At 47.3% G+C, this 27287-nt stretch overlaps 14 protein-coding genes across 14 annotated transcripts; 8 read left to right on the forward strand and 6 right to left on the reverse strand.

Annotated features, from left to right (window-relative positions):
* Positions 1-35: 35 nt before the first annotated feature.
* SPPG_04205 (uncharacterized protein) lies at positions 36-2962 on the forward strand. The gene is made up of 9 exons (XM_016752450.1): positions 36-194; positions 269-307; positions 376-426; positions 486-726; positions 792-914; positions 975-2191; positions 2257-2282; positions 2356-2654; positions 2732-2962. Exons 1-9 carry the CDS (start codon positions 90-92, stop codon positions 2803-2805), a joined length of 2175 nt encoding a protein of 724 aa, XP_016609154.1. The 5' UTR covers positions 36-89; the 3' UTR covers positions 2806-2962.
* Positions 2862-3923, reverse strand: SPPG_04206 (uncharacterized protein). Its single transcript, XM_016752451.1, has 2 exons — positions 3664-3923; positions 2862-3583 (listed from the first exon to the last, which is right to left on the reverse strand). The coding sequence occupies exons 1-2, from the start codon at positions 3849-3851 to the stop codon at positions 3241-3243; spliced, it is 531 nt and encodes a 176-aa protein (XP_016609155.1). The 5' UTR covers positions 3852-3923; the 3' UTR covers positions 2862-3240.
* A 112-nt stretch (positions 3924-4035) lies between these two features.
* Positions 4036-6004, forward strand: SPPG_04207 (bifunctional (2E,6E)-farnesyl diphosphate synthase/dimethylallyltranstransferase). Its single transcript, XM_016752452.1, has 8 exons — positions 4036-4364; positions 4433-4457; positions 4531-4643; positions 4709-4789; positions 4847-5058; positions 5125-5410; positions 5467-5648; positions 5711-6004. Exons 1-8 carry the CDS (start codon positions 4041-4043, stop codon positions 5730-5732), a joined length of 1245 nt encoding a protein of 414 aa, XP_016609156.1. The 5' UTR covers positions 4036-4040; the 3' UTR covers positions 5733-6004.
* On the reverse strand, positions 5818-6964 carry SPPG_04208 (endo alpha-1,4 polygalactosaminidase). Its single transcript, XM_016752453.1, has one exon. It carries the CDS (start codon positions 6856-6858, stop codon positions 5950-5952), a length of 909 nt encoding a protein of 302 aa, XP_016609157.1. The 5' UTR covers positions 6859-6964; the 3' UTR covers positions 5818-5949.
* A 165-nt stretch (positions 6965-7129) lies between these two features.
* On the forward strand, positions 7130-13123 carry SPPG_09181 (DNA repair helicase (rad3); the record flags this gene model as incomplete). The annotated part of the gene is made up of 30 exons (XM_016757338.1): positions 7130-7189; positions 7264-7319; positions 7402-7526; positions 7586-7650; positions 7709-7773; positions 7837-7966; positions 8032-8084; positions 8153-8547; positions 8604-8684; positions 8750-8981; positions 9052-9213; positions 9286-9385; positions 9471-9548; positions 9638-9808; positions 9890-10012; positions 10079-10195; positions 10257-10380; positions 10436-10532; positions 10592-10647; positions 10714-10767; positions 10823-10920; positions 10985-11079; positions 11141-11259; positions 11319-11388; positions 11447-11618; positions 11685-11870; positions 11934-12026; positions 12088-12231; positions 12301-12444; positions 12513-13123. 30 exons carry the CDS (start codon positions 7130-7132, stop codon positions 12804-12806), a joined length of 3759 nt encoding a protein of 1252 aa, XP_016609158.1. The 3' UTR covers positions 12807-13123.
* Positions 13026-13985, reverse strand: SPPG_04211 (translocation channel protein TIM22). The gene is made up of 3 exons (XM_016752454.1): positions 13829-13985; positions 13683-13756; positions 13026-13615 (listed from the first exon to the last, which is right to left on the reverse strand). The coding sequence occupies exons 1-3, from the start codon at positions 13956-13958 to the stop codon at positions 13331-13333; spliced, it is 489 nt and encodes a 162-aa protein (XP_016609159.1). The 5' UTR covers positions 13959-13985; the 3' UTR covers positions 13026-13330.
* Positions 13986-14118: 133 nt separating this feature from the next.
* SPPG_04212 (elongator complex protein 3) lies at positions 14119-16334 on the forward strand. Its single transcript, XM_016752455.1, has 7 exons — positions 14119-14204; positions 14273-14467; positions 14530-14763; positions 14834-14958; positions 15022-15504; positions 15571-16043; positions 16107-16334. The coding sequence occupies exons 1-7, from the start codon at positions 14142-14144 to the stop codon at positions 16181-16183; spliced, it is 1650 nt and encodes a 549-aa protein (XP_016609160.1). The 5' UTR covers positions 14119-14141; the 3' UTR covers positions 16184-16334.
* A 157-nt stretch (positions 16335-16491) lies between these two features.
* Positions 16492-17891, forward strand: SPPG_04213 (uncharacterized protein; the record flags this gene model as incomplete). The annotated part of the gene is made up of 5 exons (XM_016752456.1): positions 16492-16927; positions 16992-17101; positions 17160-17378; positions 17439-17518; positions 17579-17891. The coding sequence occupies 5 exons, from the start codon at positions 16492-16494 to the stop codon at positions 17889-17891; spliced, it is 1158 nt and encodes a 385-aa protein (XP_016609161.1).
* Positions 17892-18372: 481 nt separating this feature from the next.
* On the forward strand, positions 18373-19508 carry SPPG_04214 (uncharacterized protein). Its single transcript, XM_016752457.1, has one exon. The coding sequence runs from the start codon at positions 18426-18428 to the stop codon at positions 19413-19415; it is 990 nt and encodes a 329-aa protein (XP_016609162.1). The 5' UTR covers positions 18373-18425; the 3' UTR covers positions 19416-19508.
* SPPG_04215 (uncharacterized protein) lies at positions 19416-21139 on the reverse strand. Its single transcript, XM_016752458.1, has 2 exons — positions 20414-21139; positions 19416-20349 (listed from the first exon to the last, which is right to left on the reverse strand). Exons 1-2 carry the CDS (start codon positions 21077-21079, stop codon positions 19648-19650), a joined length of 1368 nt encoding a protein of 455 aa, XP_016609163.1. The 5' UTR covers positions 21080-21139; the 3' UTR covers positions 19416-19647.
* Positions 21140-21833: 694 nt separating this feature from the next.
* Positions 21834-23281, reverse strand: SPPG_04216 (ubiquitin-protein ligase RMD5). The gene is made up of 2 exons (XM_016752459.1): positions 22478-23281; positions 21834-22415 (listed from the first exon to the last, which is right to left on the reverse strand). The coding sequence occupies exons 1-2, from the start codon at positions 23136-23138 to the stop codon at positions 21925-21927; spliced, it is 1152 nt and encodes a 383-aa protein (XP_016609164.1). The 5' UTR covers positions 23139-23281; the 3' UTR covers positions 21834-21924.
* A 34-nt stretch (positions 23282-23315) lies between these two features.
* On the forward strand, positions 23316-24098 carry SPPG_04217 (uncharacterized protein). The gene is made up of 2 exons (XM_016752460.1): positions 23316-23773; positions 23828-24098. The coding sequence occupies exons 1-2, from the start codon at positions 23402-23404 to the stop codon at positions 23849-23851; spliced, it is 396 nt and encodes a 131-aa protein (XP_016609165.1). The 5' UTR covers positions 23316-23401; the 3' UTR covers positions 23852-24098.
* Positions 24099-24614: 516 nt separating this feature from the next.
* On the forward strand, positions 24615-25810 carry SPPG_04218 (orotidine 5'-phosphate decarboxylase). The gene is made up of 3 exons (XM_016752461.1): positions 24615-24848; positions 24953-25064; positions 25145-25810. The coding sequence occupies exons 1-3, from the start codon at positions 24666-24668 to the stop codon at positions 25660-25662; spliced, it is 813 nt and encodes a 270-aa protein (XP_016609166.1). The 5' UTR covers positions 24615-24665; the 3' UTR covers positions 25663-25810.
* On the reverse strand, positions 25646-27179 carry SPPG_04219 (uncharacterized protein). The gene is made up of 4 exons (XM_016752462.1): positions 26961-27179; positions 26655-26881; positions 26331-26594; positions 25646-26266 (listed from the first exon to the last, which is right to left on the reverse strand). The coding sequence occupies exons 1-3, from the start codon at positions 27099-27101 to the stop codon at positions 26351-26353; spliced, it is 612 nt and encodes a 203-aa protein (XP_016609167.1). The 5' UTR covers positions 27102-27179; the 3' UTR covers positions 25646-26266; positions 26331-26350.
* Between the last annotated feature and the right edge of the window lie 108 nt (positions 27180-27287).

A 27287-nucleotide genomic window follows, 5' to 3' on the forward strand; every position in this document is an offset into this window, starting at 1 on the left:
CGACTTGATCTGTCAGCGCGAGATCAACCACCGTCCACAAGAGCAGTTCAAGTGAGACTCATTGGGTTTCAATTAACAATATCAAAAGCATGTCTGCGTTGAGGGATCTCGTAGGAAGCGGTGCAGAATGCTCGGGAGGAAATTCCTTGAGTCAGTTCACCAAGCAGCTGCAGCAGGATAGGTCGCTTCAACAGGTTAGTGGTGTGCAGTCTTCTTTTTTCCTTATCCCCGAAACCGGAAGCTGACAGGCTTATTTGTGCCTATTTAGGAACGATTTGGATTTCCAGATGAAGGAGGGAGTAGCTCGGTACGATTATCATCATTCAGTAGTAGCGTTGGAAAAAAGGTCACTGATGTTTTGACTGGCTTGGACAGAGCTTTGGTCTCCGAGAGCGGCCTGGGATGGAAAGGGGGATGGATATGGATGTACGTAGTATGATCTTCTTTGAATATTGTGCCTGGGAGCTCACGCTTAAGCTTGTTAGAACATGCTTGGGGAGTTTTTCGAAGGCGCCCCGCCCGACGCTCAAAGATTTCACCAGCCGGACGTCTTCAGTATGAATTCACTTGGTAAAGAATTGGAACGAATAGGTCCACAAGCGACAATGCCGGTCAAGAGTGATTGGGCTGTTGATTTTGCTCGACAGAGCGAGGGGCGACCGATGGATGGAATGAATGCGATGCAGTTTTCTGAATTTGAGGATATTTACCAGAGAGAGGAACAAGGTATGATAACTACTGTTTTGCGTCTTCCTCTTGTTGGTGCTAAAGTCATTGTGCATCGATAATAGTGGGACCCGTAGGTGCACCGGAAGCGTGGGCAGTAGAGTTTCATTCACGACATCATGAGATGCAAGGCCCGCATGTACATCATGAAATCGCAGAGTTTGAGCGGGCATTTGAGGAGGCAAAACGTAAGGACATCAGCTTAAAATGAGCCCACTTACTTTCATTCTAATCCCCACCTTGCAAAGACCAGGTCAGCTGGGAAGCGGAATTCGCAAAATCCGAAGATCCGGCCAATTGGGCGTCCGAGTTCGAATCTTCTCAAGCACAATCGTGGATTAATGAATTCACTGAGCAGGAAGGACTCACTGTGGATGGTGCTACTTCAAAGGAAGCATTGGCGCAGACGGCAGGAATGCTTCTTGACGCCGTGGAAAACTCTGCAAATCCCAAATTCCGCGAATCAAAATTCCTCGATTTTATGAAGAAACTTCGTGATCAGGAAGTGTCTATCGAAGGAAATAAAGTTGTCGAACAAACTACCCCGTTCAATGCTGCAGACTCATGGGCCCAAGAGTTTGGTGCATCGATCAAGTCTCAAAACTGGGAAGAGGAGTTTTCAAGCCAAATGGGACAAGCAGGACCAGCACAGGTTTCTGGACAAGTTAATGGAAATCCAGCCATGTGGGCAGAGGAATTTTCCGGAAAACGAGAGTCGGATTGGGCGACGGAGTTTGGTGGATATGGACCAAAGCTTGAGGATAAGAACTGGACAACAGAGTTTGAACGGCAACAGATGGAGCGAAATTGGGCGGAAGAATTCAACAAGAATATGCCTGCAGATCTGGATGCGGAGGTGTTTGAGGACGGCTACTGGAATGCGTGGGATAATAATGAGGCAATAGATCAACACCAAGGGCGGGCTCTCGGTGGTCGATATGAGGAGTACGAGTTCACTGCAAACAATCCTTATCTAGACAGAGAGACACCCGTGAACTACCGCAATTTGACGGAAGCAATATTGGTCCTAGAAGCTGCAGTTCAGAAAGATTCTACCAATGCAAATGCATGGTACGAGCTCGGGATCCGACAACAAGAGAATGAAAATGACGTTGCTGCCATCGCGGCGCTGAGAGCGGCGGTCCGTCAGCAACCGAGCTTAACAGACGCGTGGATAGGTCTATCTGTATCATACACTAACGAAAGTTTTCGTGAAGACGCCTATGACGCCCTCGAATCGTGGCTGATGAACAGCGATAAATACCAGCACATATTGGAAGGCTCATCGTCGTCAACCAGCCGACATGAAAAGCTTACCAACAACTTTCTGGAGGCAGCAAGACAGAGCGCGGGATCGGATCTGGATGCGGATGTTCAGGTTGGGTTGGGTGTATTGTTTCATATCTCGGAAGAATATCATAAAGCAGTGGATTGTTTCGAGGCGGCATTATCAAAGCGGCCAGAGGTAGGTTTTGGTTGACTCCAATTTGAGTGAAACGTCCATTCACACGTTTCTCAATTCGCGTTCAGGACTACCTTCTTTGGAATAAGTTGGGGTAAATGTCTCTTTCCCAGTCAGAGTAAACTTTAAAATTCAGTTCTGAACATCTTTTTGCTTCCCCACAACAGTGCAACCCTAGCGAACTCTAGCACATCCGACCGAGCCATCGATGCCTATTTCCACGCCCTTGAAATTAATCCCTCATACATCCGCGCACGTTACAACCTAGCCATCTGCTGTATGCAAATGGGTCAATATCGCGAAGCCGCCGAACACCTTCTCGGAGCTCTCTCAGTGCAAACTAACAATATCTCATCCGTGCTCGCTGAAACAAAAGGAGGAGCGGAGGAAGAAGACTTTGCCGCCATGCATAATGTGCAAAGTAGTACGGTGTGGTCAACGCTGAAGATGCTTGCGGATGGGCATTGTGAGTTTTGCAGTTTGCGTTCTGTGTTGGAATTGTGTGATAATTTATGTTAACGCATTTCTTGGCCGTTGTTGTAGTGAAACGACATGATTTGGCGCAGGCTTGTGAAAGACGGGATTTGCACGCATTTCGGGCGGATTTTGATTTTTAAAAAGATTAGAACATATTAGCTTTTAAATAGCATTCACAAACAGTCATCCATAGGTTGGGGTGGACGCAAATAACAAGAGTAGAACCTAGTTCAACTCTCTCATAGAATTTCTGCCAAATCATGACGTTATTACATTTATACAAATGTTGTTAAGGTATGTCTCTGTCCATCGCCTTACCACCACCACCCGTGTATTTTTAAGTATTCCATCTGCTTGGAAGAAGAGAGTTCTTTGACCATGCCAAACCCGGGATTTCTATTTATTTTTTGGGTACGGAGGTCCAAACAACTCATCATCTGCTTGCCACCTATGCTTAATCTTCACATCCGAAACATCCACCTGAGATCCAACCTCCACCAAATGATCGGAAGCCCGCTCAAACATTCCTGGGAACGTGATACGGTACGGCCTTGATTGCCATCCCTCCGCAACCACTAACCTATCGTCCGCCTCACGCGTCTTGATAGCCACCCACTTGGCCGTGTCCTTTTGAGCTTGCTCAGCTGAAAAGTATTCTCATACTTTGACAAAAACTCGGTGATGGGGTGCACGTCCTTGCCGGCGGTGTAGTGTTCGTTGAGGCGGTAGATGCCAGCTGTTCCAGCAATGGCTAGGAAGACTTTGACCCAAAAGCCTGAGAAGAAGGTTTCGGGGTGTTGGAGGGTTTCGGAACCGGTGGGAAGCTCGCTTGTGTGGCCGTAGTTGTTGGTAGGTGGGAAGACCTCGTCGATTGTTCCTGCCCGGTAATGGCCGGGGTAATGGTACTCGTTGGGCCAGCTAGCAGTAGGTTTTCGCAGAAAGACATTTGTCAAAACTCAAACAATTCATAGTAACGATACATTTTAAATGACACATACTTGCGGGCAACCTTCAACCATTCCTCCTTGTGCAAAGGTTGCTTTTTGGGCCCATGACCGTGTTCATCATCGTGTCCCGACGGTGAATCGGCATATCGGCGAACAGACACAGCCAATCGAGTCGCGACACTTGCTCCAAGTAGCGGTGTTGCACGTACCGCTGGCGTTAATGCACGAGAAAGCACCATCTTTGCCTACAATCGCTTCTCAGCGCAAAAACCGGAAACGGAAATGGATGCGTAAAATGGTGCAAATCCCCCGTACGAATGCTTGTTGCCAACCACCCAGACGGATAAAATATAACCAGGTTCGAGTGAGAATGAGTCACCCTCCAGGCGATCGCGCGACGATTTCGTTGGACGGTGGGGTGATGTGGGATGGGTCGCTTGTTGGTGTATTTTGGGGCAAGAGGATGGTCGTTTTCTCGCTCAAGGATTGTTCGTAGCCCTTCCCAACGCTCATTCCACTTCCTCCCTCGCTCCTCCTCCGCTTGTCAAGGCTTCAAAATGATGTCGACGGCCGCTATACCTGCTGTTACGGAAAAGACGTCGCAGTCAACCAAGGCAGCGAATGGGGCCGCTTTGACAAAGGAAAATGAAAAGGCCGCTTTTGAAAGTGTTTTCGACGTATTGGTGGAGGATGTTGTAAAAGAGTTGGATGTGTATAGAGTGCCACCAGAGGGCAAGGAACATATTCGCAAGGTAGGAAATGACGGACGAAACACTATATGAGGAAACAACCTGTTGACTGGCAGCCGGATCTTTGCTAGATGTTGAATTACACAGTTGCTGGTGGTGAGTGTTGTAACATATAGTATGGCGCAGGTCCTGACCGTTTATCTAACTCGTCAAATCTTTTATCGAACAGGCAAGATGAACCGAGGCTTAACTGTGCCTTCTGCACTTCGGTCGCTGTTGAAGCGGGACCTCACGAGCGACGAGTTATTAAAAGCTCAAGTGCTAGGATGGTGCATCGAGTGGGTGAGTGATACATCATCTTCACAGATCTGCCAGCCAATCATATTGACATCCAATGGGTATTCTAGCTACAGGCATTCTTCCTCATTTCAGATGATATCATGGATGCGTCCGTAACCCGGCGCGGACAACCCTGCTGGTACCGACAGGTAATAATCCACTTCAACAATCTTGACAGGTTGGAGCTGATGATGTTGTGGTATCAGGAATCAGTTGGGATGATTGCGATCAACGACGCGTTCATATGCGAATCTGTCATTTACCGCTTCCTCAAAAAGTACTTTCGCACCGCACCCTACTATCTAGACCTGATTGAACTATTCCACGAGGTGACCTACCAGACCGAGTTGGGACAAATGATGGATCTGTTAACTGCTCCCGAGGGAGACGTGGATCTCAATCGATTCTCGATTACAAAGTGAGAAAAGGGTCCACTTTTCTTGCCAATCGACATAAGAGGTCTAACTGAGTACAAAACAACAAGGCACGCCTACATTGTCGAATACAAGACCGCTTACTATTCCTTCTACTTGCCTATCGCTCTCGCCATGCGAATGGCCAGCATAACCGATGAAGCAGCATACGAGCAGGCCAAGGCTGTGTTGCTCCCACTGGGAGAATACTTTCAGGTCCAGGATGACTACCTGGACTGTTATGGGTCACCCGAGGTCATTGGAAAGATTGGGACGGATATTGAGGATAACAAGTGCGGATGGTTGATTGTACAAGCTCTTGATCGGGCGAACCCTGAGCAGCGAAAGCTACTAGAGGTATGCTTTTGTCCGTGTGGAAACGGGACAACTGTTTTTGACATAATGTACTGCAGGAAAACTATGGACGAAAATCACCCGAATCCGTCCAGGTTGTGAAGTCTGTTTACAAAGATCTCCGCATTGCAGACATATATCATCAATACGAGGAAGAAAGTTATGAGCGAATCACAGCACTGATCAATAAGGTTGATGAGCGACTATTGCCTAGAGATATGTTTGTTGCGTTTATGAACAGGTGAGCATTTCATGATTTGGTTAGTTTGGCTAGCTTTGAGTACTGATGGGTTGTATATCTAGGATTTACAAGCGCAAGGCGTAATCGTATTTATATTACGCACAGCACTTGCGATTGTTAGCCGCCAGCTATGGCGTACAGCAATTTAGAACCCCACGTATCTATTCAACTCAAGTTTCTACGGGATTTATTTAGGCGGAATACAAAGTCTGGCCGGCTGCGAGCATCTACATTAAATTAATCGACGCCGTCCGTGCACTGTGTCACTCGTCCATTTTACGGGCCCACTAAGTGCTGACCGCTATAGTCCCAGAACATATGCTAAACCGTACGCAAAACCAGCTATCACTGCAGCATTTTTCCATTCCCATGCTGCGATTCCTTTACTGGCTGCTGATGGGTCACCGGTCCCAAAGTTCCTTGCAATGTGGGCGGTACAATCATAGGCCCAGCCGCCCAAGGACAGTCTGGCCACAAGCCAGTTAAATCCGAGACTGCGAGGCGTCGAGCACAAACTTTCTAGAGTGCTGGTGTCACTCTTGTCCGTATATTCCACGCCAAATACGGCCTTTCCAGCAGTTTTAAACGGCAGGAGCTTGTTACATTCTGAATACTTTGAACATTCCTCGTTTAGCGCCCAATCAAAATAGTTGACCAAATCAGGTATCTGATCCAGATCGTTCTTCAAACCAATGGAGAGGTTCCGAGCATGTGCCTGAACTGCCAACCACCTGTTATAATCAAGCTGGTCTGCGCTCGTCAAGGGAAACCCGGTCGGGTTGATGTATCCGTCCACATTATCAGGTTCGACTCCATCGCAAGCCTTTTGAACCGCAAGATCCATCCTTGCTTTCATGATACGTCCTAAATCCCCTCCATCGCTGCTACCAAATCCGCGGATATCAAGCCATTTTTCACCTTTCCACCCTTGTAATCCTTTCCCGATGATTGCAGCAGGGAAACTACCCGCATCCGATCTCCAGTTCTCGTAGCTCCCTGCTGAGAAGTAACAGATGACTTTTTTGCCTGCAGATTTGAGAGTGGATATAACTGTCGCATTGGTGTCGAAAAGGTCAATGTCTACCATTTGTATGGTAGGTTCCGCCACTAGGCTCGTGATATTCAAGCTCCCACCCGTCGAAAGTTGCCAATGCCAGCCGATGCTGCTAGCTGAAGGAGGTGTCCAGATGGACACACTAGCGACGGACATGGTGTCGACAGTTGCGTAAAGGCCAATGAGGGCTGCACTGTGGTAGTCTTCATGGCAGCCTTATGTCATGGTGGGTCTGTGGTTATTCCGATGGTCCATAGCATCCAGACCCCCAACAAAAACACGCGTAGGAGAGGCGCTCTGGATTACGTAAATGTCCGAACTGGCGCAGCATCTGCTAAACCACCGTAACTGATAATGTGGGAATCCTTGACCTTTCTCCGCTTAACAACCAGATTCTGCCGGAAAACGTACCTGTTGCTGGTCGAAAATGCGACAAGAAACGCACCTGGACGTATTAGAAACAGCGATAGGCATTGAAAAGCGAGTGGTAGGATGTCTTTAATCGACGCGAATTACATCAAGTATTCGCAGATCACTCACGTTTGTCTGTGCGATGTATAGGTCACTTACAAATGGTTGAGCCGAAAGCTAAAAGTGGACGTAAACACGGCAAAGAGGTGAAACTATTCTTAAATGAATGGGCAGTTGCTTGTTGGATGGCATGAGATCCGCTAACCTCTGAAAACCCGTCACGATCAGGATGCTGTATGAGTATTACCAGACGCCACGGACGGACCCAGTACATGCTATCTATTATCTACAAGGCGAACCGAGAGATGGGGATGGCATATTGTGTCAGGTGATTCCAGAAGAGAAAATAGAGGGTAAGAGATGAGAAGAGGGCCTTAACTATGGTCACGTATCTTATCATAAGGTTGGCCAGAGGCGAAAAAGCAGTATAAACGATACTGTATCCACATTTATAGCTTGCAGCCATGCAGACCAAAGGTAATGGCTATATTCAGCTTGTTTGCTAAGGCTTGTGTGCTGATCACGCTGCCCACAGGACAAAAACATACTTCTTAGTGTCGATTTTGATGTTGCACAGAATGATACCGTCGAGATCTTGAGGTACGATGTGTATGTGACGAGTGTGGTATGATGGTAAAATCTAACAAGTCATCTCAATCGCAGAAAATGCCGCATAATACGACATAGTACAGTGAAACATCAGCAACGAACTGGCGGCACTGCACTAGCTGCCGTGCAGAAACCGGCTGTACCTTCACGAACAGTTGAATCAAAGTTGAAACAAACGAAAGAGGTTAGCTACAATGGAGACTTGATGAATTTGTGCAACGCGCCTCTAAAAGTCTCTCTGAATCGTAGGAACCGGTGCCTCCTAAAGCTGTTGGCACCAAAGCGGTAGCTGCCGGACAAGGGTAAGAATTATATGGCATCCCACCTAAATAAGTTTTGGATTGCCATCGTTTCTCATGTCCTCCAGTAGATCGACAAAACAAGAGATCCCCGCAAACGGGAAACCAACTTTCTTTGACAAATATGAGCAAAAGGCTGCGAAAGGCAAAGGAGCGGAACCAGCACCACCAAAGAAGGCGGCAAAACCCAGCGAGGTAAAGGCACCTTCAACAGAGGAGCGACAGAGGAAGGAATTGAAAGCACAACAGGAGGCCGCGTTGAGCAAGCTGTTGGAATCAGATGAGGAAGGGAATGAGTCGGATGGCGAGATAGCAAAGTTGCGGCACATGGCGAGTCGTGCTGCAGAAACAGAGGACCCGGCGGATGAAGAAGACCAGACATCCAACCAAGTGGGGAAAACTGTCGATCATGATGTTATGGACGTAGATGATAATGGGAATGCTCCCCCAGCGGAACCTGCAGCAGGTACCATGACATGCACTAGCATATCGCCCAAACGATCTATTCACCTTTTGTTGTAGGCTCAGCGGGCACCACGCGGAGAGTCAAGAAACGACGACGCGTCAAAAAGACAAGGACTGTAATGATGGGCAAATACATGAGTAAGCACGATGATGTTAGCACTCTCGTCCTCTCGGAAACTGCTGCTGACGTTCCTACTCTCTAGAAACTGAAGATTATTCTGACTGGGAGGAATATTCTGAATCCGAACCCGAAATCTCTGGACCGCCAATTAAGAAGCAAAAGCCTCAACCACCTCCTACTGCCGCAGAAGTCCGTACTCAGCCAACCGAGCCACTACCAGCAAAGACGAAAGCCGGTGCAAGAGGAGGTGCACTGCAAAAGGGTGGGAAGAAAGCAGGTCAACAGAAAACGTTGCTGAGTTTCTTTGGTAAAAAGTAGAATAGACTTAGCGCTTACTTTATGTAGCTGGATGCATGTTGGTGGACCTCCCTTCCTTGTAAATAGCGAAACTCTTGTCATTTCCAACTGGTTGATCTGGTTGCTGACGGCATTTGTCCACGCCACACGCAAGCCCCAGATGACTCATCAGCAAGTACCGACTTGGAGTTCACCTGCAGTTCGCCGAGATCAGTGGGATCGTGTGTGCGTGATTGTGGGAAAAATGAGGTATTCATTGCACTAGGGTCCGTTATTTCGATTACATGTACTGACCTTATTCTCTCTCGTGTGCATTTCCAGGTTCGTTCTGGATGGTTTGCCCATCCTCTTCCCTTACGACTACATATATCCAGAGCAATATGCGTATATGCGGGATATTAAGCGAACCCTGGATGCTCAGGTATGAACGTCTAATGGAATGCAGAAACATGTTTTCTCAGTCTTGCTGTGGGATTTGGTATATTGACATATCAGCTTCATAACAGGGCCACTGCTTACTCGAAATGCCTTCTGGAACTGGAAAGACAGTTTCCCTCTTGTCCCTCATAGTCGCATATCAGCAGGTTGGTTTCCCTTTCATTGTATTGGCAGGACTGAATTCAGTGCGTATAGATTTCAAATCCCTTACACTCTTTGTTTATTTTCACTCTAGCATTACCCAGAGAAGCGAAAGCTGATCTACTGTTCGCGTACTGTGCCCGAGATTGAAAAGGCACTAGCAGAGTTGCGCAGACTGATGGAATACCGAAAGAGTCAGGGAATGCAAGAGAAATTTCTGGGATTGGGGCTGACTTCGAGGCGAAACTTGTGCGTGCATCCAGATGTATGCTCACAGTGACTTCTGTTTACTTGCACGGTTGGTCCATGGTGATTGCCGATCTTAAATTGCTTGCAAACTCTGTAGGTGAGCAGGGAAAAGCGCGGGACGGTGGTTGATGCAAGATGCAGGAACTTGACGGCCCCATGGGTTCGTGAACAGGCCAAGGCTGGTGCAGCCGGGGACATACCCTTGTGCAACTTTTATGAGGTGCGCCCTGAAATGATACTATTGCTGTGTGTCAGTTGCCGACGCATAACGGGAAACTCCATGCAGGCTCTCGAAAGCGCCGAGGAATCCGCCACAATGCCATCTGGAGTGTACACTCTGGAAGATCTTAAAGAATGGGGTCGGGAGAACGGCTATTGTCCGTATTTTCTCTCCCGGAGAATGGTATAATGGTTTTCTAATTCTGTTGCTTGCTTGACATACGTAACCAAACGTCCTCAAATAGATTGCATTCGCGAATGTCGTCATTTACAGTTATCACTACTTGCTTGATCCCAAAGTGGCGGAACTGGTATCGAAGGAGATGGCAAAGGACTGCATTGTGGTATTCGACGAGGCACACAACATTGGTAAATCAAAATCCAAAGGAAACTGTACTCCCAATCTAATGCGATATATGAGCAGATAACGTATGCACCGAATCTCTAAGTATGGATATCAGCCGACCTATGCTTGACGCAAGTGCACGCAGCGTGCAGTCACTTGCGACAAGAATAGATGAGTGCGTTCTCAATTTGAACGCTTCCTTGTTCGATATAAGATTGAACGTCTTTCACCTAGGTTGAAGCAATCCAATTCGGAAAAGCTGCAATCGGAATACACACGACTTGTTGAAGGCGAGCTTTATGCTTTCTGAGCGGCCTCTCTCGTATGCCTGTATTGACAGAGATAATGAATATTAGGGCTGCGGGCGGCACAAGAAGCAAGGGCAACCGATGAGTTCATGACAAATCCAAGTAATGGAAGCAAATATCTATATGCTTGAGCCATTCTTACGATTTTACGCTACAGTACTTCCCGACGACATCCTACAGGAGGCCGTTCCGGGCAATATTAGACGAGCAGAGCATTTCGTCGCATTTCTACGACGATTTATCGAATACCTTAAGGTTAGGAAACATCTCTCGATTCTATCCGGTGCTGTGCCCGTTATTCACCTTGCGATGCCAAAAGACGCGACTACGAGTTATGCACGTGGTGGCGGAAAGTCCCACTTCCTTCTTACAACACGTCAAAGAAATCACCTTCATCGACCGGAAGCCATTAAGGTGACATATGTTAAAATTTAATGGCATACCTCGAGCGCATAAGCTTAAACCGCAATGCTAGATTCTGCGCAGAACGGCTGGGATCGTTAATTCGGACTTTGGAACTGGCGGATTTAGCGGATTACCAGGCTCTTCAAAAGATTGCGGGGTTTGCAACTCTTGTGGCGACGTATCAAAAAGGTTGGCTTATCACGGTTGTCGCCCACCGGCGCATCGATACTAATGCTTGTCCATTGTAGGGTTCATATTAATATTGGAGCCTTTTGAAAATGATACCGATACCATCCCAAATCCGGTTCTTCATCTAACGTGAGTTATCATAGACAAGGTTCTACAGTAATAGCTTACTGAATTAGCTGACCTTTAGATGCCTCGACGCCACCATTGCAATTAAACCCGTTTTTGAGCGATTTAGCTCTGTAATTATTACTTCTGGGACGCTGTCACCCATGGAGCTATATCCCACATTGCTAGGGTTCCAGCCCGTGGTTGTCCAAAGTTACCAGATGACGCTGACACGGTCCTGTTTCTTACCCCTTGTACGTTTTGATTGAAGATCGTCTTACGACTGGTAATACATGACTCATCTCAGTTGCATCTGGCAGATCATCACACGAGGAAGCGATCAAGTCGCTGTCAGCTCCAAGTTTGAAGTTCGTAACGACCTAGCCGTCGTCCGAAACTTTGGCAATATCTTGATCGAGTTTGCCAAAATTGTCCCCGATGGGCTTGTTTGTTTCTTCCCTAGTTATCTCTACATGGAGTCCATTGTGGCTGCCTGGAATGATTTGGTGCGTGCGAAAGCTTTTGATCTTTCCACTGACTTGTGTCTTATGGGCTGGTCATTCTGACAGGGGATGCTACAAGAAGTCCTAAAGTATAAGCTGATTTTTATTGAAACACCTGATGCCGCGGAGACGAGTTTAGCTTTGGAGAATTACCGATTGGTACGTCAATAGCCTGTATTACTTAAAAAAAGAGGGAATCGTCTGAATTGCGTTCATGTAGGCGTGCGACAATGGACGCGGAGCCGTCCTTTTATCTGTGGCACGAGGGAAGGTTTCTGAGGGAGTCGATTTCGATCATAACTACGGACGTGCGGTGATTTTGTTTGGTATTCCATATCAATACACCGAAAGTCGTATTTTGAAGGTGCGCATAGCGTCCGGTATAAATTAGCCGAATATAGGGTTCTAAGCGAGCGCATGCGTTGGTACACAGGCCAGGTTGGAATACCTACGAGATAATAGCAAAATCCGAGAGAATGATTTCTTGACCTTTGATGCAATGCGACATGGTGCTCAGTGTGTTGGACGTGTCTTGCGTGGTAAGACGGATTATGGTCTCATGGTGTTTGCAGATAAGGTAAGCAGCCACGTCGTCATGCCAGTGAGGAGCATTACTGACCCATCGCAACCCTCGGAACTTCCCAGCGCTTTGCCCGTATTGACAAACGGAACAAGTTGCCTAAATGGATTACCGCGGGTATGACCGAGTCATGCCTCAACCTATCTACCGATATGGCTGTTGCAATGGCCAAAAAGTTCTTGCGAACAATGGCTCAGCCATTTGAGCATAACCAGGTTGGTGTATCACTATGGGACGCGGAGGAGCTACAAAAGCGGCAGGAGAAGGAGCGATTATCTGGGAAGGAGGCATCAGAGTCAGGCATTGTGGAAATGGAAGGGGTGGAGGTTAACGGGAACGGCACGAAAGTAGATGGGTAGCAGAAACAGATGGCTCCCGGTGGATACCAGGATTTTGTGGAGTCAGATTTGCATTCTTGCCGCATGCCGGCCAGAAATTGATATGGGTGCGGCCGAGAGGAGGTGATGCAACTTGTCTTGAAACGCATTGCGAGGTGTAAAGTCTGTCGGGTCAGTTACAATAATGACCAAAAGCATAATGGAACTCCATTTCCAATTCCTCACTGATGCAGCGCTGATGGAGTTTGGACGATGCAAATGAATGATATTAATTTACAATAAAAAAATTGACATGTCAGAAAAAATAATAATAAAACAGCCGAATATCCCGATCCCGTCAACCTATCCACAAGTTCGCTGTCTAAATTGGTGAATCCTGCGCTCTAGATGCTCTATAAAACCTCTTACGCACTCCACACACCACAACTCTACGTTCGGCCAGCTTGTTTTGGCGGTGCTGCTGTACTTTGAACATCTGCCATCCCACGGCCACATAATAATGTTCCCGCTCGTAATGAAAGCTGACTCCGTTCACCCTTCTCCACTTAGTCACTATGTCTCATCCAATAATCAATTGCCGCCGAGAATGCAGCGAACCCCACGCATCCCCCCAAAACCGCCTTGGGTCCCGCCTTCGCCGCCAAAACTCCACCAGTGATGCATCCAGCCGATACGCCATTCCATAGGTCGTTCTTTGCCCGATAGGTTTCAATCAAACATTCCGTGCCCGCGAATACGGCACCGACCACAGCAAAGTTTTTCGCAGAAGAGAAGGAGCGATTTCCCATATCTTTCAGGGTCACTTTAATCTGTTGTTTCGTCGACATTTTCTAAAAGGAACACATGGGTTGGTCCCGGTGACATATTACGTTGCCCGCCACGTAGTCCCAACTTTACCTGGAACTCTTCGGTATTCATACCCCAGTCCACCGATGACATGAACATTCCAAAAGCCCCTCCGAGTGCGAAACCTATAGGATGATGGCCGCACATTAAGAGACTTTACGATCGTCTTGCCTTGCTACAAGAATAAATGCACATACCAGCTCCTCCACTAAGTACCACCTTTGCGGGACATGACTCCATTACAGCCTGGGCTGCCATTGCTGTGGGATCCATGTTGGGAGACATGCCTCCTCCTGGCTGCTGTGGTTGCTGTTGTGAGGGATCCATTGCGAATTCGATTTAGTTTTTGGCCAATTGTCCAGTTTGGAAATTCGTTTTTGGGCCAAACGCTTCGTTTTAGTCGCGCGTGTTGTTGCCATGGCATCAACTGCAGTCATCGAATGGGTTTGCTGACCATCCAAACTTCCCGCTTGGTTTTTGCCAATTACCATTTTTATTTCACTGCCAAAGATGGTGTCGGGAGTACACACGGGTCAGGATTTGAGTGCAGCACTTGTAAAAACATGTGCAGAGGTAGGTTGCAAAGTTTTGCAGCAGTCAATGCTTGTAGCTCATTTATTGTCTGCTGCCTGCAAAACAAGATCGTGAACGAACTAGTTACGAGCATAAAAGCCGGCAAGGATGTCAACCTGAACGGAGTCAAGAGTCGCATTGCTCGGAAGCATAAACTGCACACTCAACCAAAGCTCGTCGATATTATTGCGGCCATCCCGGAACAATATAAGGCCATGTTGCTTCCTAAATTGCGGGCAAAGCCGGTCCGAACGGCGTCTGGGGTATGTCGCATAAGCAGTAATGTTTTGATTCGGTTGTTCAAAACTATGTCACCCTTGAATAGATAGCAGTCGTTGCCGTCATGTGCAAACCTCACAGATGCCCCCATATAGCGATGACGGGAAACATTTGTGTGTATTGCCCAGGTGGTCCGGATTCGGATTTTGAATACTCAACCCAATCATATACCGGATACGAGCCAACGAGTATGCGGGCGATTCGAGCGAGGTATAACCCATACGAGCAGGCTCGGGGGCGAGTAGATCAATTGAAACAGTTGGGACACAGTGTGGATAAGGTGGGGGATGTTGCAGTAACATTCCACTACCGGTAGGAAACATCCTGATTAAACTCGTCATTGCGCTTAGGTCGAATATATCATTATGGGAGGAACATTTATGTCATTGGCTGAGGACTATCGAAATTGGTTTATCGCAAATTTGCACGATGCGTTGAGCGGATACAGTAGCAGTGATGTGGACGAGGCTGTCAGGTAGTGCTCCCTTCCCACTCTCGTATTTCGGCAATGATATGTGTGGCTTATACTGTAGACAAGACTATCAGAGCAAAGCGAAACCAAATGTATAGGTATTACGATCGAAACCAGACCGGACTACTGCCTGAAACCACATCTCAGCCAAATGCTGCGATATGGCTGTACGCGATTAGAGATTGGTGTGCAAAGTGTGTTTGAAGATGTAGCACGAGATACCAATCGAGGTCACACAGTAAAAGCTGTCTGCGAGTCCTTTCAACTGGCAAAGGATGCGGGTTACAAAGTTGTGGCTCATATGATGCCAGATCTGCCGAATGTAGGGATGGAGAGGGATATGGAGCAGTTTAAAGAGTACTTTGAGAACCCTGCCTTTCGGTCGGACGGTTTGAAGCTGTATCCGACCTTGGTGATCCGTGGAACCGGGCTTTATGAGCTGTGGCGAACGGGTCGGTACAAGAACTACTCTCCCGAGGCTCTTGTGGATTTGGTAGCAAGAATTTTGGCTTTGGTTCCACCATGGACCCGTGTATATCGTGTGCAGCGGTGAGTGCCTGTGCTTGCCATCAAGTAGCCAAATTAGCCCTAACGATTGCCGTATTTCTGATGCAGAGACATACCTATGCCGCTGGTTACTTCGGGTGTAGAACACGGGAACTTGCGTGAACTAGCTCTGAACCGCATGAAGGATTTGGGTACTGAATGCCGAGATGTGCGTACCAGAGAAGTTGGAATCCAAGATATCCACAATAAAGTCCAGCCGGACCAAGTAGAGCTTGTCCGCCGAGACTATGTTGCGAATGGCGGTTGGGAAACATTCCTGTCATACGAAGATCCCCATCAAGACATTCTCGTTGGTCTATTGCGACTGCGTAAATGCAGTGATGCAGTATTCCGCCCTGAGTTAAAGGATGCGGGGCAGTGTTCGATTGTTCGTGAACTGCATGTGTACGGAAGTGTCGTCCCAATACATAACCGGGACCCCACCAAGTTCCAGCATCAAGGATTTGGAACACTCCTAATGGAAGAGGCAGAGCGAATTGCTAGAGATGAACACGGTAGTGTAAAGTTGGCCGTTATTTCTGGTAAGTCGCAGATTACGTTCACCAATCACGGCTGCTCTTACTGATTGATTCCTTTCTCTTTAGGTGTGGGCACGCGACACTACTATCGAAAATTGGGTTATGAGCTTGATGGACCCTATATGTCCAAGATGTTGGTGTAGATAGATTTTTCGACTGCTATTTTCAGGTTGTCCTGCATGTATATTAATTCAAACATCACGCCGCGAAAGCTTGGCAAGGGTATTTAATTGGCTTTTCAAAGCCTTGAATGAAGTAGGCTTTCTAGCAGGTGTGCAATGTCTGCGCGTGGAAAAGGGTTGCTGTGTGCCATGCTCTTGTGTGCGTTCCAAAGGCTTGTGAGCAGCAGGTCACTTTACGTAACATGCATCACACTGCCCGATGTGTATTTCGCAATGTATCAAACAGTTCTGCCCAAATGGCAAGAACTTGTCGAAAATATTTCAAAATCATGAAAATCGCCTTATTGGGGGATCTGCAACTCGGACGTCTTGTAAACGACAAACTCGCCTCCCTCCGCAAACGATATCCAGTTTCGCCGGCTCAAGATAATCTGGCGCGTTCCACCCTCTATGCCCCACCACTTCACAGCGAGTTGGCAGCAACCGATTTTTTGATTGGAAATTTAGAGTGTGCTGTGACGACCTCGATTTCCGCCTGGCCCGGCAAGACCTTTCATTTTAAAGTATCCCCTTCTGAGCTTGGTCGGGGCCTTCCCGACCATCCCAGGGTACATGTCAGCATTGCCAATAACCATGTCCTGGACTATGGCTACAGCGGCATGAGGGAAACGCTACAAACACTAACAGAAATGGGAATATCGCACGCTGGAGCTGGTATTTCCAAAGAAGACGCATTGCAGCCAGCATTTGTGGATGTGATCCAAGGTTAGATTTTTCCATCTGTATTGGTAGACATGATAAAGCTTACGCAGAGTGACCGTAATCGCAGGAAATGACACCTACAAGATTGCATTGTTTTCCATTTCGGATCATCCTGCAGAATGGGCGGCATGTGGAACACAGGAGACAACCAGGGGGCCCCATACTCATCCAGTTATTGTGAGTTCATCTTAGTCCATACATTTGATTCGTGATTATTGAAATGTAACTTTCACAGTATGGGGCACGCACTTCTTCCGATCACGGAGGAATCTTTCATTTGGATTTCGACACATTTCCTCCAATACCCGCGGATTCGTTTCGAATGCTGCAGTCAGCACTTGAGGATGCTAGGTCGCAGGCCGACATGGTTGTGGTATCCCTGCATTGGGGTCCAAATTATCAATGGAGACCAATGGCATCTTTCAAACTCTTTGCGCGATGGTTGATTGATCATGTACGAAAACGATCCTGTGCTGAAGGTTTAGGAGAACGGAGATGACTTTTTGACACTTAGGGAGTTGATATCATTCATGGGCATAGTGCCCATCATATTCAAGGTGTTGAGGTTTATAAAGGACGACCGATATTGTACAGGTCTGTTCACACTAGGCGCTACACTTATGATCGCGAGTACCTAATGAATGTACATTACAGTGCTGGGGACTTTCTGGATGATTACGCCGTCGACAAGCATTATCGAAATGACACATCCTTTGCGTTCTTCCTGTCGCTTTCTTTTGACCCTGTATCCCGAAAACCAAATTTCCAGCATCTCGATCTTTATCCTACCAAAATTCAATCTATGCACGTTGCTTACTGTGACGATGTAGATGAACGACGGGTTTTGTGTGATAGGATGAAAGCACTTTCTTTCGAAATGGGTACTGTTGTCGAGGACATTGATTTTGTCAAGGGGGAACAAGGCTTACGAGTTGGCGGATTTGGGGATAAAGAAGGCAAGGGCTGACGCTCGTTAACAGAAAGTTTTGCGCAGATCTCTTTTTGTTGAGCATGACTTATCCTTTGGGTTTTCGAGGAATGTAACCTATCGTACTTTCTTTTTATGATTACCCTTCCAAAGAAGCGATGAAACTCGCACATTTTCAGAAACTCATCCGTGCGTTTTCTTCCCCTTTGCACACCCAAACACGCAACATATGCCCTCATGCATACCATGCAACCGCTCTGCCCATTACCGTTCCCTCTTGACCAACACGTCCTTTCATCTCTGCATTACATATGTACAATTACTTCCACCATGATCATAGCCTTGCCAATGCAGTCTAGTGGTCAAAACCCTGGCTTCAGTGCCAGGCGTGGCAGTCTAATGGTAGAAGAGGACTGCGCATTCGTCAGCATTGATCGATGCTTACTAATCCGAGCGCCACGGTTGAGCCATACTGTGGCGGGAGCGACTAAATAACAAGTGGCCATTCGTCGTATAACTTGTGCTTGCTCTTTCATCTCTTTGATTAATCTGTCAACCGTCCATATTGCAACAATGGGTTGTGATGGTGGATCGATCCCTCGCCGAGATGAACTCGTAAAGACAAAAAAGGCAGCGGAGCGTGCTGACCCTCGTATACAGCTGATTGCGGCATGGTTCTTTTGTGCACTCTCAAAGCAGCCTCTCGCAGTTCCGGTTGTTGCTTGCGCTCTGGGAAAACTATACAATAAGGACGCTATATTGGAGTTTTTACTGAACAAGGGCGGATACGGTGACGGCGATCTCATTTGCAAACACATTACGTCTTTCAAGGACGTTGTCACACTCAACTTGACACCAAACCCTGCGTTCAAATCGAATAGTGATGCTGCAACCGTTTTAGGCAACATTGACGAGCGCCCGCTTGTCTCTCGATTCAGTTGTCCCATTTCGGGTCGGGAGATGAATGGAAACTACCGATTTTCTTACATTGCCACCTGCGGGTGCGTGTTTTCGGACCAAGCACTCAAAGAAGTTCCCAGTTCCACCTGCTTGAAATGCAACAAACCCTATTCACCTGAAGATGTCTTGCCGATTAATCCAACACAGGAGGACGAGATTGCTCGGCTCCAACAGCGGATGGAGACTTTGAAAGCTCACCGGGCAAAGGAGGCTGAGGAAAAGAAGAGGCAAAAGAAGGAAAAGAAGAAGAAGAGCAAAGGGGCTGAGGCAGATAAAACTGATGAGAAACCACTTCCTGCATTGCGTAGTAGTAGTGGTAGCGAGGGAGACAGCCCAGATACGGATGGGGCAGCTAAAAAGCGCAAGAAGAGCAAGAAAGAGCAGGACGAAGAGGACAGAGACTTGCACGTTGTCAAAAAGATGGCTACAACCGCGAGCAATATCAATATGCCTCTACCGGATCTCCAGGATCGCTCCCACCTTCCCCTGGCGCTACGAGTGCAAAGTGCTGCAATTAAGAGCTTGTACAAAAAGAAAGATGAGAAAGAGGATGTAAACTTTTTGACACGAGGGACGTTTAACCGCTTTGCTGCCACCTTTTGAAATGAATTCAGTTTTATGTGTTTGCCCATTGTTCTTGTATATAATTTAATAACGTAAAAAACAAAAAGCTTGCAGCCTGATACACACAAAAACGGTCGTAGTGAAAAATCATTAATAAGGCCATGTTTAAAATCATTGCCGGCATTTATCATAAACTTGATTCCAAGTACCATGTCTAAACTGTCCAGACTTGATGCAGCAACCCCCATGCAGATATCCTTTTTTATTGTGTTCATCGCTTGAAACGTCCAGTTACAAGAGCCAATAGCACCGAGATAATGACCCAAGGTTGGGACCACCGCAAAATATTCAATACAGCACGCAGAGCATTTGGCTTTGCCATCAAAGCTCGACCGGACGCGGAACGACGTATCAATGCAGATCGGTTTCCAGATACCGAATTGACCGTCCCATTCACTTTTGCTGGTTCGACGATCACTTTTTCGGTAGTTGACACGACGGCAATTTTAGCTGCCGGGGCTGCTGCAGTTGCGCTTCCGTCTTGGACAGCGTCGGCCTTTCCTCTTTGCTGGGTAGATTGTACCGATGACTTGGCTTCAGCTATTGATATCGCCTCCGATACAATCTTTTGATTCTCGATTGCCCTTAGGATCTTGTTTGCCTTCCTCATTCCAACGGGGATAACCTTTTGGGTCACCATGCTCACAACCCCCTTTGGGAGCCATCCGCCCAGGTCGCCATCCACAATTTGCACTACCCGGCATACTCGAGGGCGGCCTTGTGGGTCCGGTTCAACGATTTGACCAGCAATCCGTGCACGCATGCACACGTCGCCGCTATCAGGTGTGAATTTTGGATGGGAATCGATGGATTGTGTGACATTAAAGTAGCGATTATTAGGAAGAAGCTTGGTAAAAGCGACGACGAGCGCGTAACGCGGCTTTGTGGGCCACATTCCTTGTGTGCGAAAGTACTAGAATGCACCTTTACGATTAGCTACCACGCTACAGTCAAGGCACTCGAAAGTTGCGACCAACCTGAACAATGGTACGATTGGAAACTCTCTCCACGACATCACCCGCTTGGCATAGCTCATCCCATGCCGGTCGTTTTCTAATGTCCGCCAATAAATCAAATGTTTCTTCAGGGGTTCCTTCGAGAGTCATAACGTAGCGAAAAAAGAATTCATGTCCAACCCGCTTATGAATTTCAATGTTGTAGTTTCCCCAGCTTTGTGTTAATGTTGTGTGCCAGTCTACATTGTCGGCACCTGGTGGACCGGACGGCGACTCTGTAGTGTCGCATAGGGAGAGAAATTCGGCTTCAAGAGCGGGAAGCGCTGATATATACGGATCGGATGAGTCGGAAACTGCTGCTTCTGTCACGGACGGAACAGTCGCGGTAGTGTCTTGGTCGTCGAGAGCATCCGATTCCAGTTCCTCGTATTCCTCTTCTTCCCCTTCTTTCTCCATCTCCCCGTCTACAGAAACCTCCTTGTCTATTTGTGCATTGGTCCCTACAAGACCCTCAACCAACGTGGGGACACCTAAAAGACGAAAAACACCCAGCGCGAGAAAACACAACACCGCAACAGTAGCGAGATCAGGAACATTTCCTTGGGTATAGTAGGTGACGAGAGCTGGACACGCCACTGCCGCCCCCAACACCAGCAGATTGACGAGAACGGATACCACAGACGGCATGTCGGAGTTGGGGATTTGAGGTCAGTCTAGGAGCGAGTTTTTTAAAAATGGTCCAAGTCCCTGGGGGGGGGGGGGGGGGGGGGGGGGTTTAAAGGGGAAGATCAAAGGAACGCGTGAGCGATCGGGTGTGACTTTGGGGACAACGATGCCCCGAGGGAGAAATCAGGATTTTATAACCCTCATTACCCTCGGCAGGGTTTGCTTTTGAGATACGGCTAACCTTCTAATGACGTTGGATATTCGCAAAGTGCACGCCCCGCATCGTCGCCATTAGTTTGTCGCGGGTATTAGGAAACAAGATCACCAGGGTTTGGCCGTTCTTGCACAAATCTAAAGTAAAATGTCGTATTCAAGTTTATCTGCAGCTGAGCGAAAGCATCGCACAATTCGTAAAATGGTAAACGTCCCAAAGGCCACTATCTCTATGCAGGCAGCACACATAGCGACAGGTCTTGTTTTGGTAACCAAAGACTGTAAAACGAACCATAGGGGTGATCTGTCTGCCTCTTAATGTGTACAAGAGTGACAATGTATAGTGAGCATAGGCATATCTGGAATTGATGTGATGGAGGTCGTCATGGCAGTGCCGGTGCCAGGCCATTGACTAGAGTTTATATATTCCAAGTTACTTACACGACGACATTTGAAGTGTGACTCGCCAACAGATGCCTGATGGACGTCAATTAACATCTAGGTTATGGCCATTCATTTGTTCACAGAAGTAGACCAACTGAGGAAAAACAAAACGCACCAATTATCATGCAAAGAGAGAGCCGATGCCGGCTGTACAATATTGGTTTTTAATATGCTACATGCAAAAGTCTGAAGGTATCGGCAAGCCTTCCCTATACATAAATGCGATTCGCTTGACCAGCCGTACTTTCAGTCGGACAATAAGGGCACTTGAACCTTGTGTTCTGACTTCCCTTACCCAACCTATCCAAGCAACACTTGCAAATAACATGTCCACAAGCCATCATCATTGGTGGATTCTCTTCGGTGCTCTGCTCTTTACTGACAGGGCAGGCAAATACGGAATGGTACCTCTGAGAACTGAGTAAAGGAATCTCAACGGGTAGCTCGCCAGCTTGAGACCACTCAAGTCCGGATTTGTCTTTCATAATCGAAGACATTTTTATGATGGTGGGAAGAGCGAGCGTGCCAACCATGACGGAAACATAGAGGGGAGAGTCAGACGAAAGACCGAGAAGTTGACAAAAGTCTCGGGTGAAGCGGTGTTGAATGTCGATCCAGGCATGAGGATCGAGAAGGTCGGCGTAGGGAGAGTCGGAGAGGCGATTGGAGTAGAGGAACGAGCACATCAGGCGCTGTATTTCTGGAGAGTGAAAAGATGTTGATGCGCTGATTAACATTGAACACTGTTCCACATTGTTGTACCTTTCATTTGCGACACAGCAAACCTTCCAAAGTTTGCTTTGGCATAATTCAAAGCGGTCTCAGGCTGCCCATTTGTCAAGAACTGCATAAATTGCAACTTGAGGAGCTGGAACTCCAGCCCTGAAGACTTTCTTTGTAGCTCTTCACGATGTGTAGCAGCCCATCGTATGGCCGGGTCCAATTGTCCTGCACGCATTGCTTCCAGTATCTGGTACATTTCGGCAAACTGTTCTTTCAGGTGCTCGGGAACATTCATCTCGGCTTCCTGTATAAAAGTCTCTGCGAGATTGAATCGCCCTTCCCGAATGAAATGCATCGCAATTGTCCTGTTCATGACCTCCTCCTTCCCATCAAACGCTCTCGGATCCCATATGTTGTTCAAATCCGTTTTAAAGGATCCTCGGAGGGTCTTATCATGGCGCATTGCCAACCGCCGAACGTCTTCCTGCTGTGACGACAATGACTTTGAGGTAGCAGCTGCTTTCTGTTTCAAAAGGGCCATGGTTGAACTGAGGGATGTTGGGTCAGACTGGATGGCTGTAGCGGCTTCTGTGAAGGCGTTTACGAGGGTTTGGAGAATAGTGTCGACTTCGGTAATGGACGCATGTTGCTTTTGGGATACTTTTTCAAAGTCCGCGCCAATGCTTTCCAGAGTATCCATTCTTGGGTGATGGCCGTCTCAGCCTGTCGGAGGGGATGCTAATGGTGGTCCTGCTCTTCTTTTTCTTGCAAACCAAAAGCGTAAATTACACCTCAATCTGCACGTTTGTCAATCTCGTCTCGACCTTAAAGTTGTTAACCTTCTTGATGGGTCACGAACGCGTCTTTGGGGGGGGGGGGGGGGGGAGCAAGATAACGTCAGATTTTGGGACTGTTCTGCCAACTCATTTTGAACGCATTTTGGAGAAACAGCGAAAAACGCAAATGGCTTTAGAGCTTCCACAAGAGTTTGCACTGCAGGGACATACTGGCGCTTTCGTTTCCAACAGCGGCAAGAGCCATACAGCTCAAATGTCCGAGTCGCGTTGTTCCTTGACGTCAAGAGCAACACATGAAGGCGTGCCCCTTCTCTATGCAGTCGACTCGGATACTCCTCTCATTTTTGAGGACGAAAATCTCAAGTACGTTGCCGAATTGCATGATTTGGGAAACGGGAAAGTGTGGTGTTTGAAGGCAAGAAAGGTCCGTTCGGGGCAAAAGGATCACGTTCTGAAAGGCGGAGACGACACAGGTTCGTTCATTGGCTACGAACTGGAAGAAAACCTGCGTGTACGAGACAAGTGTGAAGCCATGGAGGTAAGATCTCTATGGATGGACAGGACCCTAATTGATTGTTGACCCTTTTTCTAGTCGTTTAAGCTGGTAAAGGTCTGATCGTCCCTCATATCGACCCGGAGCGTTAGCAATATAGGGTCATTCTTGTCTGTACGACACTGTGGTGGGACCATTGGCCCTTGTTAGGATTGAGAATGTAGATTAGAAGCACCCGGGCAGAGCTTTGGCACAAAAGAGATACCATCGATAGTAAATAGTATTTCATTCATTTGGTAAATCAGTTGCATCGAGACTGCCGGTTCTTTACAAATAACAATGTGGAGAAACTTGAAGAGACAGAGCAACCGTAACCCTTTTGTACTTGGCCGACACGGTTTCCTTTCAGTATGGATTTGCCAACGTTCGTTCAGGGCGAATGCGGTCCTCATCTTGCAGCAAGGCGTGTGTCGCAGTTGGAGAGGAGACTTGACGGGCTAACCATCAGAATCCGACTTGCTAGTGATAGCGTCGTTGAAATGCATGTAGATTGGCTGAGACGTTTAAAGCTAGCAAGAAGCTTTCCTCGTTAGAATTGAAGATGCCATTGTTTCAATGTCTCAAATATATGTTCATGTTAAAACGGGCAAAGAATATAGATAGCGTAGCGTTCTTTCGGATACAGTAAAATATCGTTTGAAAGATCAACAGTAGAGTTGAATGCACTCTGAACGTTCTCGAGAAATATCTGGTCAGCTTCTACCGTTTGACGAACCTTGATGTGCGTTGAAGGCAAGTCGCTCAAATTGATGACTAAGCATGAATTCTTTTTACCACGTGACATGCTGTTCTCGTTGCGAAACTCATCGTCCTCGAGCTGCACATTCGCAAAAGAGCCATTACCATCCAGCCGACCTTGTACTATCACGAGAGCATAATGCCCCACCACAAGTCTTCCTACACAGCCCGTGCGGCGTCATTTAAAAATCCAACTGCAAGCCGCCTTCTCAAACTCATGGACGAAAAACAGACCAACTTGTCCATTGCCGCAGACGTCACGACGAAAGCTGAATTATTAAAGTTGGCAGACGTTTTGGGACCGTACATTTGTGTGTTCAAGGTATATACACACATACATACATTTGTGATGCTTTATGAAGATGGGATACGGGAGCCCGACTGGGTTTTTCTTGGTTGGCCATACTGACACCTATACTACTGTAGACGCACATTGATATTGTGACGGACTTTGATCAAGATCTGATCAAGCAACTTGAAGCACTCGCTCAAAAGCACAATTTCCTCATCTTTGAAGACCGAAAGTTTGCCGATATTGGTATGTTGTCTATGAAAGATCTTTTAGAACACACATAGACGCTTGATGTCAACATTTGTCCCTGTTTGCTCACCTCTCAGGCAACACTGTCAAACACCAATATTCGCAGGGAGTCTATCACATTGCTTCATGGTCTGATATTACAAACGCCCATCCACTTCCCGGAGAAGGCATCATCAAGGGGTTAAAGGAAGTCGGCCTGCCACTGTCGCGGGGATTGTTGCTTCTTGCTGAAATGTCGTCAGCGGGGTCCTTGGCCAAAGGTGCCTACTCTGAAGAAGCTGTCCGCATGGCGCGAAGGAATAGAGATTTCGTAATTGGATTCATTGGACAAAGACGATTGTCCGTTCCCTTGGACGCTGGGCAAGAGCAAGAGGACGATTTCCTCTACTTGACTCCAGGTGTCTCCATGGCGCAACCCGGAGACTCATTGGGACAGCAATACAGAAGTCCGGAACAAGTCATCTTGGAGAGCGAATGCGACGTCATTATCGTTGGAAGAGGTATCTACGGAGCTGCAGATCCCGTCGCAAAAGCAACAGAATACAGAGAGGCCGGTTGGGCTGCCTACCAAAAGCGTTTAGGGGTATCACAATAATATTAAAACGACTGCTATACATATTTCCCACCCATTAGAATATACATTTCCCCACTGCAATATAATATCCATTTCCGATAAACCCCACACCGTTGATAATAAACCCCACACCGTTCATAATAAGCGCCATGTCCGTCAACCTCAAAACTCAAACTTTCAAAACCCTCGCTCATAATTTACCTACATCATACCCTCAGTAAGGACTCTGATAGGAATACTTCTTTGGGCTGCGCGGACTGTAAGGTTGCGCATTAGGTGCAACATTCTCACTGTTCTCATAATACCGCCTCTGCTGACCAACCCAAGCCTGTACGGGGTCCTGACGCTCATAATTTGAAGGCTCACCCTGCCTTGATAAAGAATAAAGGCTTGTAGAAGGAGAAGAAGTATGATAGAGAGCCACCTTTGGGCTGCTCTTAAAAGTTACTCGACGTGGAGTAACAAGCGCGGGTTCGGTGTCTCCCCGCGTCTCAATGTCGAATTTCCGCTGAGGAGGGAAATTCTCCAACTTTGACATGTCTTGTGTGTATTCATGCAGGACTTGTCCAGCTATAATTCGGTTGTCCTTTATATGTCTGTCATACGTGTCCACCAGGAAATGTTGCTAGAGGGACGTTTGCGCATCAGTTCTTTGCACTATTCAATTCAAATATATAGATTGTACTTACGAAGACTGCGCAGAGAAAAACTACGGGTATGGTACTTCTCCAGGTTTCGAACGTGATATTATATAAAATCGCCAATTGCATCGGCGAACACGAACTGATATAGATCGCAACATCGTCATCACAGCAGAGAAGCACATTATTACAACTTGAACATACCAGAAGAGACTGATTCCAAAATCGGTCGGGTCCCAGACCGTTAATTGCCACACGCGCCTGAGGTTTTCAGGCGAGGGAACTGCTACTGGCTTCTTCCAAAATAGGATCCTACCAGAGACTAATTTAGCGCAGAAACGATAATGATGGAAGCATCAGAGAGATACATACTTGTCCTTCCAAGTACGAGTTGGTTGCTCATGGGGGGCTTGTTCATCTTCATAGTCGGCAAACACCGCACCGGTAACGTCGACAGAGACAATCTTGGCGTTCGGCGAACCGATGAGGTTAAGGGAACCAGTAGGCGCCCGGAAAAGGAGGAGTTTCTTGGACCGGCGAAACGTACAAACAGTGTTGAGCATGCAAAGAGCCATAATGGCAAACTCGGCCACGGATACCTGAAGGCGGATGATGAACGATGTTAGGAGGCGCTTGCCAGCATCAGCACAGAGACAGCACAATGGAACGCGTACTTACTTTGGTATCAGTGGAAGTAGGCGCGCGGTATTTCTCGTAAGGATCATTCCTAACATCGTCCTGATAGAGCTTGAGCCCAGCGAACACAACGTTGAAAAGAAGCGCACAAAGAAAGGCCTGAGGAGAAACCAAGAACGGCATTGTAAAGTAGGTTGTAGTTAAAGGTTGGTAAAGGGTGTTGGTAGGTGATGTTATTGGTAGATGAAGGTTGGGATCAAGGAGTGATCAGTAAAGAAAAAAGGAGGGGGGGGGGGGGTCGGAACGAACGCGAATTTATAGCGCAGCAATGTCCAGATCATGTGACCATCATTAATTTTGAATTTGTTT

This window comes from Spizellomyces punctatus, assembly GCF_000182565.1.
Source record: "Spizellomyces punctatus DAOM BR117 chromosome Unknown supercont1.6, whole genome shotgun sequence".
Classification (NCBI taxonomy): domain Eukaryota; kingdom Fungi; phylum Chytridiomycota; class Chytridiomycetes; order Spizellomycetales; family Spizellomycetaceae; genus Spizellomyces; species Spizellomyces punctatus.